The sequence below is a fragment of the Barbus barbus genome (genome assembly GCF_936440315.1).
Source record: "Barbus barbus genome assembly, chromosome: 6".
NCBI lineage: Eukaryota > Metazoa > Chordata > Actinopteri > Cypriniformes > Cyprinidae > Barbus > Barbus barbus.
The window spans coordinates 34,436,949-34,449,863 of NC_136734.1; the positions used below are offsets into that span (position 1 = coordinate 34,436,949).

Genomic DNA, 12,915 nt, shown 5'->3' on the forward strand with positions numbered 1-12,915 from the left:
GGCATCATAAACAGCTTAATGTAACATTTCTAAAGAAAAAATACCAAAATTACAGATTTCTTTTAGCAATTAATTACTATTTATTACAAAAACTTGAATTTAGAATGCATTTACATAACATTTAGTATATGGCAAAATTATACATTATGGCCTTTTCCACTATTAGTCCTGAGATTTCACAGATTCAGTTTTCCATATGATGTTAAGGACACGTGTTGCTGGAGGATTCGGCTGTCTCAGAGCCATGCGGCCTTTCCATGTTTTTTTGTTCCATGGTGCTCTGCGTTGATTCCTGAAGGCTCCGCCCTGTTGTTTCCATGGGCAAAAACCAGGATGCCACTGTGCCCAGCAAGCAACATATTAAATACACAGACAGAGTCAGGTAAACAGATGACTTCAGAAGGACCTGAAGGGGGACAGTCACAAATGCACAACCAGGAAAGAATCAGTACATGTTCATTACACCTTCATCTTCTTATGAAACCAGAGGAATGCTTTACCTGAGCAATAAATGGTGTGATGAGAGCTCCAACACGAGCCATCCCACTGCCTGTACCAATACCAATAGCTCTGGTTGCTGTGGGGAAAACCTGAGGAGGCCCAGACAAGAAATAAAGGAAATTGCATTTTAATTGAAAATTCTACTGAGCATAATTAGGCACTTTACAATGAAGCCTCACCTCAGGTGTATAAACATATGCAACCTGCCAGCCCCCTGTTATACAGGCTCGCGCAATGAAAATAAAGATTGTGAGAAGTGTCCTGGAAATAGTAAAATAAGTAACATGTCATTTACAGTGGCTTAAAAATATTTAGGTCCTTCTTTTTCTTACTTTTGCAATTGCAAAGTTTATTTTTGCACCCTTATTAGAATCTGCACAGATTTTTTATGACTTTATCAATGTACCTTTGTGTGCAGGCATACAGTGGCAAAATCGACACAGAGAACAATAAAAAACAAACTGCCATGCTTTTTCTCCTGCCAATTCTATCAATCATCCACAGGGTCACCAGAATACCTATTCTGACATCAAGACACAAAAGGTGTCTATTAGTTTATAAGTAGATCATATAACAATGTGTGCATTTAAGCCGATTAACTAAAAACAACATGAGAGGAGAGAATGACTTATGGTGTCACATCACCAGGAAATTCTGCTAAGGTGGTCCACAATAGGTCCACATAATCATGAAAAGCCAGATAATTGCACTCCAAACTGCACCGAGGTTCCATATTTGAGTTGTTGGTGGCTGGAATTAGACACATTTTACTGAAATTCACAACACATTGTGCTTAACATTTTTAAATTGTATGTGAAATTATTAAAGAAATGACGGTCTAATTACTATTCGAAACCTGTTGCATGTGCTAGTTATATTAAAAGATGTTACTTTCTATGAGGAGTACAGAAAATTTTACACTAATCCTCAAATGTTTGGGGTCAGTAGTCAAAAGTGACAGTAAAGGATTTTTGTATTCATCTACAGAATTCTGAAAAAAAAAAAAAAAAAAAAAAAATAAATAAATAAATAAATAAATAAATATATATATATATATATATATATATATATATATATATATATATATATATATATATATATATATATATATATATTTGCTGGAAATTCAGCTTTGACATCACATCAATAAATTACACTTTAAAATAATTTAAAAATAAAATTTTCAATTGTACTAATATTTCACAATATTACTGTTTTTAATATATTTTTCACCAAATAAATTCAGCCTTGGTGAGTATAAGAGACTTCTTTCCAAAACTTACCGACCCCAAACTTTTGAACAGTTGTGTAGTTAAAGTAAAAGTGTGTCAAAATCAAGTTTGCGCACATTTTACGATGAGCTTGGTCACAAAAGTACTTTCAAACCACTCACCACTACACGCAGATCCTGCTTGGAACAGCTCAGTGGTTAGCAGCACAATACCATAATATGAAAAAGCATTGCAAAACCTGTGTGTGTAAAACAAAGTAGGTGAGTTTTTAGTTTTATGCTCTTTAAATTTTATATGGAAAGACTTGACCATTCTTAACAATCTGCATACCAGATACACCAGATCAAAAGTGTTGTTTTTCGGTATTCTGGAATAAAAAGATCTCTAATTCTCCCACGATCAGTCTAAAACACATAAACACAAATCATTCATCTAGTTTACAAAGTGAAAATAAAAACCCAAAATTAGAAATTCTTCAATAATGTGTGAATAGAAGATTTTGAGAAAAGATTTAGGACTGGTAGCCCCACATACCTGTATGTTAGCTATAAGTCTTCCAGTAGGCAAAGAGCTCCCATTAGCTGCTGCTATACATTTCAAAGTGTCCAGGGCCTTGTCTTCTCTGCCTCTCAGTACATCAAATCTAGCACTCTCTGGTAACCACTACAGACAAATGCACATAATTCACAACCAGACAGAAGAATTAACATGGATTCTATCTGAATTTAAGGTGCATAAACATGAGCCTTGTGCCTAGTAACAGTTTAAATATTGTTACAGCCATACATACACAGCAGGAGGCAGCAAAGACAACTAGAGGAAGGGTGGAGAAAGCTAGCAGCCATTTCCAGCCTAATGTGGGCATGACCACCATAGCCAGTAACACTTCAAACACAGCACCCAAGGCCCAGAACACCTATAAGAACAGAAGATTGATTCATTTTTTTTTTATTAATTATCATCAAGGCATGTTTATGCTATATTTAACCTAATATACATTGCTTCAGTCAATTACAACATCAACAAACCATCTTGGTAAAACATTTTAGTGAAAAATGTGAGCAATAGTTGAATAAACATTCATCTGAATTACCCCTAAAAGGATTATGGATATCCCTCTGGATTTCACTGGAAGGAATTCAGTATATAATGTCACTCTGTAAGGGAAGGATTTAAAAGATATCAAAAATATATACAAAACAAAATAAAAATTTAAGCATGGGGTCGTTGCAATGTTTTTGAAAAGGTCTCTTTTGCTCACCAAGGCTACATTTATTTGATCAAAATACATTAAAAACAGCAAAATTGTGAATTTTCTATTTTAATATCATTTATATTTTAATTAATTCCTGTGATGGCAAAGCAGAATTTTCAGCACCCATTACTTCAGTGATCCTTCAGAAATCATTCATTCTAATTTGCTGCTCAAAAAACACTTCTTGTTATAATTAATGTTGAAAGCAGTTTAGCAACTTTCTATTAATGTGGAAACTGTGATACTTTTTTTCAGGATTCTATGATAAACAGATAATAAAAAACAGCACTTATTTGAAATATACATTTTGTAACATTAATTAATCTTTACTGTGACTTTTGCAAAAATCCTACTGACCCCAAACTTTTGAACTCTAGTATATATAGATACAGATAATTGCATGTTTTTTAACACATGGTGATGTAAAAGCAATGCCCAAAACTTCCAGGCGCTAATGAGAATACAATCGGGCACAGATAAAGCAAGTTTCAAAACAGCTTAATATCTAGAACTTGAAAAAGTACCATAAAGAAAGTACTGCATTCTTACTGAATGTTGCTCACTTAATGTGACCTTTGAGTTTGTAATAAAACCAAGAGTCACACTTCACTGATGGAAAAACTCACGACTGAGGGGCTCCTCCTAGGCCAAATCCCACGAGGCCTCGCAAGACTAAGATCCAGCTGTAAACAGGCGCCAAAGCACTGAGAAGCCCATAATACAATGCCCACAGCATGCATAGTATTAAACACTAAAAGATGGAGACGGCGAGGCTGTCAGTGAGGCAACAAAGACTGCTTAAAGTTCTTAGTTACATAAAAATGCTTGCATTGACATTATTCATTTACTCATTTCACTTTAAACCAAACGTACCACTTTTCGGCCGTACTTGTCTGAAATGTTCCCCCAAAGCGAGGAGCTGATCATCATTCCAATGAACACTAACTAACAAGGTACAAAATTACAATAATCAATTTAAGATTCAAAAGATTAAATATTAAGAAAGTCTTAACAACACAGAGTGTGAAAAATCAACATTCAACCATATTTCAGGAAGCTATTTCCAAATGTAACCCCAGAAGTTGTTTAACCATGTTAGTGTTTAACAATGAATATACTGACCGATGTTATGAATGCCACTTTCCAGCTGGACAGCCTCCATTCACAGCGCAGTTGAGGAGTTGCAATACTGAGGAGCATCATTTCCATAGCATCGGCCATCTTTACATGCAAATATGAAACATAAGAGTTTGAATTTTCATGAAACGAGTTTTTAAGTAAACTGAATGAACCAAACAATTTGTTCAGTAAACATCACTTGCGTTTAAAAAGTGTATAATGCTGAATTTCTTACCCATGCAACTCCTGTTAGCATAGACAGCTTCCACTGAAACTTTCCAAAACCAATAGCCTCAACTGCTTCTTCCACAGTGAAGGTTTCTGAAGAAATGCATATTTACTGAATGATGAGAAGATATTGTATACAGCCAAGCACAAATGACCAAACAGATATTACAGATATCTCCTTAACTGAGCCATGCAGGAAGGAATCGTGGTTTGAATGAAACTAAGATGAGGTCTGTGTATTCTTCTTCTAGCACGTATTTAGTAAAAAGCATAACGTCAAGCCTATGATGGAGGAATTTAATTCTGTTGACAACTAAGTGATATCTATTTTCTGAAAGCATATTGCAAATGGATTTCAGAGATTTTTTTTTTTGTTGGATATAGATGCCTACCTGAGATTCCAGAACTTCTGTTCTTGCTGTCCCCCAAATCTTGCTCCAAAATAGTGCAAACTCCTTCATTGCTAGGCTCATTTGTCCCAGGCTGCTCCTCATGAACAGTAAGGACGTTTTTATCATCTGTCTGTGATGTCACAAAACTAAACAAAAAGATACGGTTTACAGTGCAAATCTGACACTTATTAAGTATTTAAACTCAATATTGTGTCATTTTTCTGACATTTCTAGACGATATTTTCAATTTCAGTTTTTAAAAGTTCTAAGACACCAGCACAGGTGTGCAGTGCCATTCAAAATTTTGGAATCTGTAAGATTTGTAATGTTTTTTAATGCATTATTTGTTAAAAAATACAGAAAAAACAGTAATATTGTGAAATATTATTGCAATTTTTAATATTGGTTTCCTATTTTAATATACATTTAAATATCATTTATTTCTGTGATGCAGCACTGAATTTTCATTACTCCAGTCTTCTGTTTCACGTGATCCTCCAGAAATCATTCTAATATGCTGATTTATTATCAGTCTTGAAACTGTTGTGCTGCTTAATATTTTTTTGGAACCTGTGGTACTGTTTGGTTCTTTGATGAATAAAAAGTTAAAAAGATCAGCATTTATTCAAAATGGAACTCTTTTCTAACAACAGAAGTCTTTACTTTCCCTTTTTATCCATTTAACACATCCTTGCTGAATAAAATGATTAATTTATTTTAAAAAAGAACCCCAAACTTTTGAATAGTAGCGTGTATTGTAAAACTAAATTTCTATTTTTAATAAACATTGTTCTTTTTACCTTTCTATTTATCAGAATCCTGAAAAAAGTGTTACAGGTCCCAAAAAATATTGAGCAGCACAACTGTTTCCAACATTGATTATAAATCAGAAGAGTAATGATGCTGCAAATTCACCTTTGATTCACAGAATAAATGATATTTTAAAGCATATTCAAATAACTCTAAAGAAAACTCTTATTATAAATTGCAATAATTATAATATTTGCACTAATACTTGCAATAATATTCACAAAATTAAATTTATCAAATAGATACAGCCTTGATGAGCATAAGAAACCTCTTTAAAAAACATTAACAATCTTACTGATCCCAAACGTTTGAATGGCAGTGTTATCATACCTACCAGCCACACAAATTTTACAAGTAAACACAAAACACACATATATAATACCTGCTTTTTGTGTCTTTCCAGCGTTTGTAAGCCACTTGCGATGATCTTTTCAATGCACTCATTTCACTGGGCTATAATGGAGAGCTAAACTACAACAGTGTACTTGGCTAGAACGGGTTTGACTGGCATCTCTGATTACATCAACACAACCTCAAGGATGGTAAACTAAGAATGGGCTTGGTCTCACACAGTCTTCCAGAGTACAATCCACACGGCATCATGCTGTCCCTAAACAACAACAACAAGAAATCTAGGTCAAGGGAATGTGTGGGATTCTTTCATAAAATCTTATTCATTATCATTCGAAAAGTTTGTTAGACAGAAGTATTAGCGATTTTAAGAAAAGGGGAAACTATCGGATTTCATGAACTATGTGTTCCCCCTACATCCTCTTTTGAATGAATGAATAAACACTCTTTCTTTGTGCTCTATTTCTCTAGGTAGCAATATTTAAGTAAACAATTCAGCATTTTACTTCATATAACAGATTTTTTTAAAATGTTTATTCATTCAAACAAGTTATTCAGATGTACACACTTCACCCTAGTTATCTATGTTCAAACAGCAAAGATAACGGAGTTGATTTAAGCACCACTGCAGTGGCATAAAACATACAGTTCTGTACAGAAGCCCTGAATCGCAACATGAACAAAAACATTTCACGGTGTGTGAAAAAAAGTGTCCTATTTTTGTTCTTTATTTCTCTCTGAAATTTATTTCTCCAAAATTTTGTTTTGTTTTCTCTGTTCAAAACATTTTCTCTGCAAGAGGCAACACAAGATATGCAGGTACATCTCAAAAAATTTGAATATCGTGAAAAAGTTCATTTTTTCTTATAACATTTCAAAAAGTGAAACTTTCATATTTCAACTTTTCTGAACTTTTCAACTTTCAAAAGTTTTTTTGTTTTAATTTTGATGATTAGAGCTTACAGCTCACTAAAGTCAAAAATCAGTATCTCAAAATATTAGAATATTTACATTTGAGTTTCAATAATTGACCATCTCTACAGTATAAATTCCAGGTATCTCTTGTTCTTTGAAACCACAATAATGGAGAAGACTGCTGACTTGACAATGATCCAGAAGACGAACATTGATGCCCTCCATAAAGAGGGTACGTCACAGAGGGTCATTACTGAAAGGTGTGGCTGTTTACAGAGTGCTGTATCAAAGCATATTAAATGCAAAGTTGACTGGAAGGAAGAATTTGGGTAGGAAAAGGTGCACAAAAAACAGGGATGACTGCAAGCTTGAGAATACTATCAAGCAAAGCTGATTCAAACACTTGGGAGAGCTTCACAAGGAGTGGATTGAAGCTGGAGTCAGAGCATCAAGAGTCACCACGCTCAGACGTCTTCAGGAAAAGGGCTACCAAGCCAGACATCAGAAGCGTCTTACCTGGGCTGTTGAGAAAAAGAACTGGACTGTTGCTCAGTGCTCTAAAGTCCTCTTTTCAGATGAAAGTACATTTTGCATTTCATTTGGAAATCAAGGTCCCAGAGCCTGGAGGAAGAGTGGAGAGGCACAGAATCCATGTTGCTTGAAGTCCAGTGTGAAGTTTCCACAGTCAGTAATGATTTGGGCTGCCATGTCATCTGCTGGTGTTGGTCCACTGTGTTTTCTGAAGTCCACAGTCAACGCAGCCATCTACCAGGAAATTTTAGAGCACTTCATGTTTCCTTCTGCTGACAAGCTTTATGGAGATGCTGATTTCATTTTCCAGCAGGACTTGGCACCTGCCCACACTGCCAAAGGTACCAAAAGCTGGTTCAATGACCATGGTGTTACTGTGCTTGATTGGCCAGCAAACTTGCCTGACCTGAACCCCATAGAGAATCTTATTATTATAGAGAATCTATGGGGTATTGTCAAGAGGAAGATGAGAGACACCAGACCCAACAATGCAGATGACCTGAAGGCCACTATCAAAGCAACCTGGGCTTCCATACCACCTCAGCAGTGCCCTGGGCTGATTGCCTCCATACCACGCCACATTGATGCAGTAATTCATGCAAAAGGAGGCCCAACAAAATATTGAGTGCATAGAAATGAACATACTTTTCAGAAGCCTGATATTTCTGTTTAAAATATCCTTTTTTTATTGATCTTATGTAATATTCACATTTTTTGAGACACTGAATTTTGGGTTTTCATTATCTGTAAGACAATCAAAATTTCAAGAAATAAAGGTTTGAAATATTTCACTCTATGTGTAATGAATCTATATAATATATGGGTTTCACTTTCTGAAATGAGTAACAAAAAATATTTACCTTTTTCATGATATTCTAATTTTTTTTTTTAGATGTACCTGTATGCCTCTTGTGTATATGGCCATTTAACATTATCATGCGGTACCAACCTTGGCCACCAGGTGCCAAGTTTATGTTTCATGTGTGCATTCGTGGCATTCGCCTAAAGGAACATTGTCCTTGACAATGGGGGCCTTCAAGTCAAAAAGGTTCAACTAGGGTCGAAGGTGAATTCAATGTATGTTTCTGTACCAAGCAATGCCTTGCCCTTGTAATGTTAATATGTTAGAAATGTTAATGCTTTTTAAAATAAATAATGTTTTTTAATAATATTTTTACCTTTTTAAAATAATAGCTGTAGCTAAAAAATTACCCCCAGGAAATATATAGGAAATACCCCCAGATTTGAAATTTAGTCATATTTAATCAACACAAGATCATGTTATGTCTCTGGTTAACAGTTACAGTCATGGCTTAGCAAACATGGTTTAGAGTTGAAGTTTCACTTTCTGTTTTGCAAATTATTGAGTGAACCTGTATTTGCATGACATGGCAGAATAACGGTGATGCAGCAGTATTTGTGAAGGGGTCTGAGAAACAACAACAACAACTCTGTCTTACTTTACACAACTTGTCTTACTTTGGACATCTCAAAAGGTAGGTTAAGTGTCTGAATAAGTTCAACAAGCTACATTTATCTGACTATTTCAGGTAATTATTGCAAAAAATAATATATTCAAACTTTTCCTGCATTTCCTGTTCCTTTATTGTGTGCCATACCTAATACAGTCATTTCTTAAACTGTAACTAAGTGTATGCTATTCCTATCATTTCTTTGCTTAAATGGCAATGCATGCTGCAAAGAGCAAGTTAGTGGTGAGAGCATGCAGCTCAGTGAGGAACAGCTGCATCAGATAGAGCAGAACAGACGCGCCGCACTGGAACGACTGGCCAGCAGAAATGTACCTGTACCCGTTGGTGAAAGCTGGCGAAGACAAATAGGGACTGAATTTACAAAACCTTATTTTACAAAAGTAAGTGATACTTAGTATGAGACATCACCAAAAAACAAACAAACCTTGTTCCAGTATTGTTTTTTTTTTTCCAGCTCATGTCTTTTGTCACAATGGAGAGGAAATGCTTTACTGTTTATCCCAGCCCTGAGCAGGTGTTTTATTGCACAACTTTGTGTGCAATTGAAGAAGTAAGTTCCTTACTATACAGTATAAAAAGGCAAAGACCAGAGCATTTAAATAAGCTACAGGTTGTATTTGTATTGACAGGTAAAAGTGGTCATTCTTGGGCAAGACCCCTATCACCATCCAGGTCAGGCTCATGGTTTGGCCTTCAGTGTGCTGAGGCCTAAACCTCCTCCTCCTAGGTACCACATTGTGGTGAACTGTGAAAATAACTAATCTACTGATCATCTCACCGCAGTGATATTTTACAGTACATCTCTACTGACTACTCTGTATGTTGACCTGCTTCACTTATTGCAGTTTGGAAAACATATTTGCGGAGTTGAAGGAAGATATTGTTGGTTTCCAGCACCCAGGTCATGGAGACCTCACAGAATGGGCTAAACAGGGTACTTAATCAACATACAGTACACTAATATTCAAAAGTTTGGGGACAGTAAGTTTTTTTCTTTCTAAGAAATTAATACTGTTCAGCAAAACATTTATAATATTACAAGTAATAACATTTAAAATAAATGCCGTTCTTTTGAATTTTCTATTCATAAAAGAATCTTGAAAAAGGGCCGTGACACTATAGCTCAACTCTTTTTAACACTGATGATAGGAAATTATTCTTGAGCATTAAATCAGCGTTTCAGAATGATTATATGACACTGAAAACTGGAGTAATGGCTGCTGACAATTCGGCTTTACTATTACAGGAATAAATGTAATTTTAAAGTATATAGAAAATAGTTATTTTAAATTGTAATAATATTGAACAATATATCTATTTATTGGATTTTTTGATCAAATAAAAGCATACTGTGCGAAAACTACTGCATGTGACTATAAAAAAAATTTTAGGGGCACCGGTGCTACTGCCCCGATCAACATATTTGTGTTTGCGAATTGAGCAGAATGATTCAGTAATAAAATCAGTTACTTGTCCCCACCTTCTGGCAGTTTAAGTTTCATTTTTAAAGTATCATCATTTAATATTTCTATATTCAAAATCGTATATTTAAAACATTCATCTCAACATGAATTTAATTGCACTCATGCCACCTCTGAGCCTGTAAATATACCTACATGCCATTTTTGTATTCTTTGCCACCTCTGTAGTGGAAATGAATTGTGTTAATACTGATTTGATTTGATTGGTAACTTATTCTTCTTATTGTTTTAATCAGACATTTTGAAAAAGCTTATAAATATACATTTTTCAATTTGACACAAAAGATGACACTTTGAATAAAGTTGAAAAACTGCCCTTACAAATGTAAAAAAAAAAATAATAAAAAAAATTGTCCATGCAAGGAGTCAAATACCACCTTGTAATATTGATCAGAATTTTTTGACTTTGCTCCTAATTGTTTTTTAATTATTTTTAAGAGCCCCTGCTGGTTAGCATAAAGGACTTCTTTCAAAAACATTTAAAATTCTTACTGACCCCAAACATTTGATCTGTAGTGATCCATCAAGGTGTTACGTGTTATTTTAAAGCTATCGGTTTTGTACAATGTCAATGTTCTTTCCATTGTCAGGTGTTCTGCTGCTGAATTCTGTGTTGACAGTGAGGGCTCATCAACCCACCTCTCATGAGGGCCAAGGCTGGGAGATCTTCACAGATGCTGTGGTCCTGTGGCTCAGCAAGAACCTTGATGGCTTGGTCTTTCTGCTTTTGGGGCATGCTTTGCTTATGCTCAGAGGAAAGGCAGAGTGATCGACAGAGTAAGTTAATGGAGACAGAATTATGAAATGTCAATACATTTAGCAGGAATAATAGTGCACTTAGCATTTTTTTAAGTTTACACGTATAGTGATATACAGAACTTTTTTAAAAAGTATGTAAAAAATCATGTACACTCAATGAGACATTAAAGCGGTTTTATTTTACATGGAATAGTTGTCTTGTGAAGGCCACTGAGTTTTTGACCACCAGAATGTTACTATTACTGGTCACTTTTGCTAATGGTATGAATAATCAGGGTTACTGTGAATATTGCAACAAAAATTGCACCTTTAAAACACATTATGATACAGTATAAAGTATTATATGACTGGCTGTATTTTTTTCTTTTGCAGAAACGTCATCATGTCCTTGAGACTTCACATCCATCACCGTACTCAGCACATTTTGGCTTCTTTGGATGTAGGCACTTCTCTAAAACTAACATTTTGCTTAAGACATCAGGAAAGAAGCCAGTTGATTGGAAAGCCCTAACATTATGCCATTTATTCTTGATTTGTTTTTATTTTTTAAGTTAAACTGGGAGGTTGTAAACATTAAACTTGATACATTACAATATTTTGTATTGTATAGTACAGTTATATTGCAAATGGGTCACAGCTGTCCTGTTGTGAGGTTGATCTTGTAATAATCATCTACATGTTGTTATATTGCAAATAATTATATTATCTAACAATAAATGAATACAACTAATGATTTTAAAATGTAATTTTTGACAGATAGTAGTGCAGTGTAGAGAAATGTGTAATATTATTATTAATATTAAGCAAAACCCTCAAGTATTGCCCAAAATGTACAGTTAGTAATTCAGATGTACATTTGGACAAATCCTAACATTAATAGGTTCCATAGGTTTAAAAATGACAGCGCAACACTGATTTTCAATTACTTCATTCGACTTTTACACATAAAAATAAATACAATTAAATTACAAAGACAAATCACACTGTATATTTAGATCACAACACTGTGTAGTCTGCCTTGAGCATTTGGGAATGAGGCCAGTCTCAAACTAAAAAAAAAAAGAAAGAAAAATAGGACACTACGGCAGCCCATGTAGAGCATGTTTCATAGTGGGAAGTCCATTAATCCAGGTGATGCAGCCATAATAAGCAGTGTCCCACTTCAACTCTTCTTGGACCTTGTCTTTTTTCTAATGCTGGACACCAACGCACATACAGTGCGCTACACCTCTCTGCATCACTGCCACTGCCCCATTCTCTCTCGGGACTCTCAAGTCAAACAAACCAAACAGGACGCGAATTTTGTCTTGCTATCATCAAAACATGTACTGCCTCAACTCTAAGGTAAGATGTACCAACTGTCTATAGCAATGCTTTTGCTCTGGAGAGAGTTTGCAGCCTATTTCTCGACACTGGACTGTTGACCTTAACCTATATTGGATGAGTCACACATAATTATTTGTTCAGTAATGCATAATCAAAATTGTATTGGTTTGTCAGTATCTATCTATCCTTTTTATTTTTGCTCAACACAGCATGGCATGCATAGCCTGTTTTTACAATTTACACTTGTAAATTACAAAAGTAAAATACAATACTAAGTCGTGGAGGAAATTTCATTCTTGGCAGCTAAATATTTTTTTCCCTAATGTTTATATAATAGGCTAATAAAACAAAACTGTGTAACACCATGTAATCTTTGAGGGTCTACCATCACGGTCAGTTTAGTTCCTCTCTATCTGAAGTGTGTTGTGTTTAGTTACAAGAGAGCATCTGTTTCACCACTGTATCGACTTGCACCACTAACGTATAAATTAGGTCAAAGGTCGGTGTAGCCGGGGACACTAA

General features: G+C 34.9%; 2 protein-coding genes across 2 annotated transcripts in view; one reads left to right on the forward strand and one right to left on the reverse strand.

Annotated features, from left to right (window-relative positions):
* Positions 1 to 12,915, reverse strand: part of svopb (SV2 related protein b) — a 14,252-nt gene continuing 1,337 nt past the window's right edge. Inside the window, exons 2-18 of the mRNA XM_079418011.1 lie at positions 10,948 to 11,056; positions 5,920 to 6,147; positions 4,728 to 4,873; positions 4,343 to 4,428; positions 4,111 to 4,209; positions 3,862 to 3,933; positions 3,615 to 3,739; positions 2,827 to 2,890; positions 2,524 to 2,649; positions 2,268 to 2,396; positions 2,064 to 2,137; positions 1,895 to 1,971; positions 1,147 to 1,251; positions 908 to 1,019; positions 681 to 762; positions 501 to 590; positions 1 to 406 (exon numbers count right to left, since the gene is read on the reverse strand). Coding sequence (XP_079274137.1) covers positions 203 to 406; positions 501 to 590; positions 681 to 762; positions 908 to 1,019; positions 1,147 to 1,251; positions 1,895 to 1,971; positions 2,064 to 2,137; positions 2,268 to 2,396; positions 2,524 to 2,649; positions 2,827 to 2,890; positions 3,615 to 3,739; positions 3,862 to 3,933; positions 4,111 to 4,209; positions 4,343 to 4,428; positions 4,728 to 4,873; positions 5,920 to 5,981 — 1,653 coding nt within the window. The 5' untranslated portion in view covers positions 5,982 to 6,147; positions 10,948 to 11,056 and the 3' untranslated portion in view covers positions 1 to 202. The remainder of the gene's footprint in view (positions 407 to 500; positions 591 to 680; positions 763 to 907; positions 1,020 to 1,146; positions 1,252 to 1,894; positions 1,972 to 2,063; positions 2,138 to 2,267; positions 2,397 to 2,523; positions 2,650 to 2,826; positions 2,891 to 3,614; positions 3,740 to 3,861; positions 3,934 to 4,110; positions 4,210 to 4,342; positions 4,429 to 4,727; positions 4,874 to 5,919; positions 6,148 to 10,947; positions 11,057 to 12,915) is intronic.
* Positions 8,716 to 12,113, forward strand: LOC306870626 (uracil-DNA glycosylase-like). The gene is made up of 7 exons (XM_079418012.1): positions 8,716 to 8,830; positions 9,038 to 9,207; positions 9,282 to 9,377; positions 9,457 to 9,554; positions 9,673 to 9,761; positions 10,899 to 11,085; positions 11,440 to 12,113. The coding sequence occupies exons 2-6, from the start codon at positions 9,058 to 9,060 to the stop codon at positions 11,075 to 11,077; spliced, it is 612 nt and encodes a 203-aa protein (XP_079274138.1). The 5' UTR covers positions 8,716 to 8,830; positions 9,038 to 9,057; the 3' UTR covers positions 11,078 to 11,085; positions 11,440 to 12,113.

What these genes read in the sequence shown, in the direction of transcription:
- LOC306870626 (XM_079418012.1), top strand. Translation starts at nt 9,058, where the DNA reads ATGCAGCTCAGTGAGGAACAGCTGCATCAGATAGAGCAGAACAGACGC. An exon ending in CTTTGTGTGCAATTGAAGAA is followed by an intron (nt 9,378 to 9,456) that starts GTAAGTTCCTTA and finishes TTGTATTGACAG; the next exon opens with GTAAAAGTGGTCATTCTTGG. An exon ending in CCTAAACCTCCTCCTCCTAG is followed by an intron (nt 9,555 to 9,672) that starts GTACCACATTGT and finishes CACTTATTGCAG; the next exon opens with TTTGGAAAACATATTTGCGG.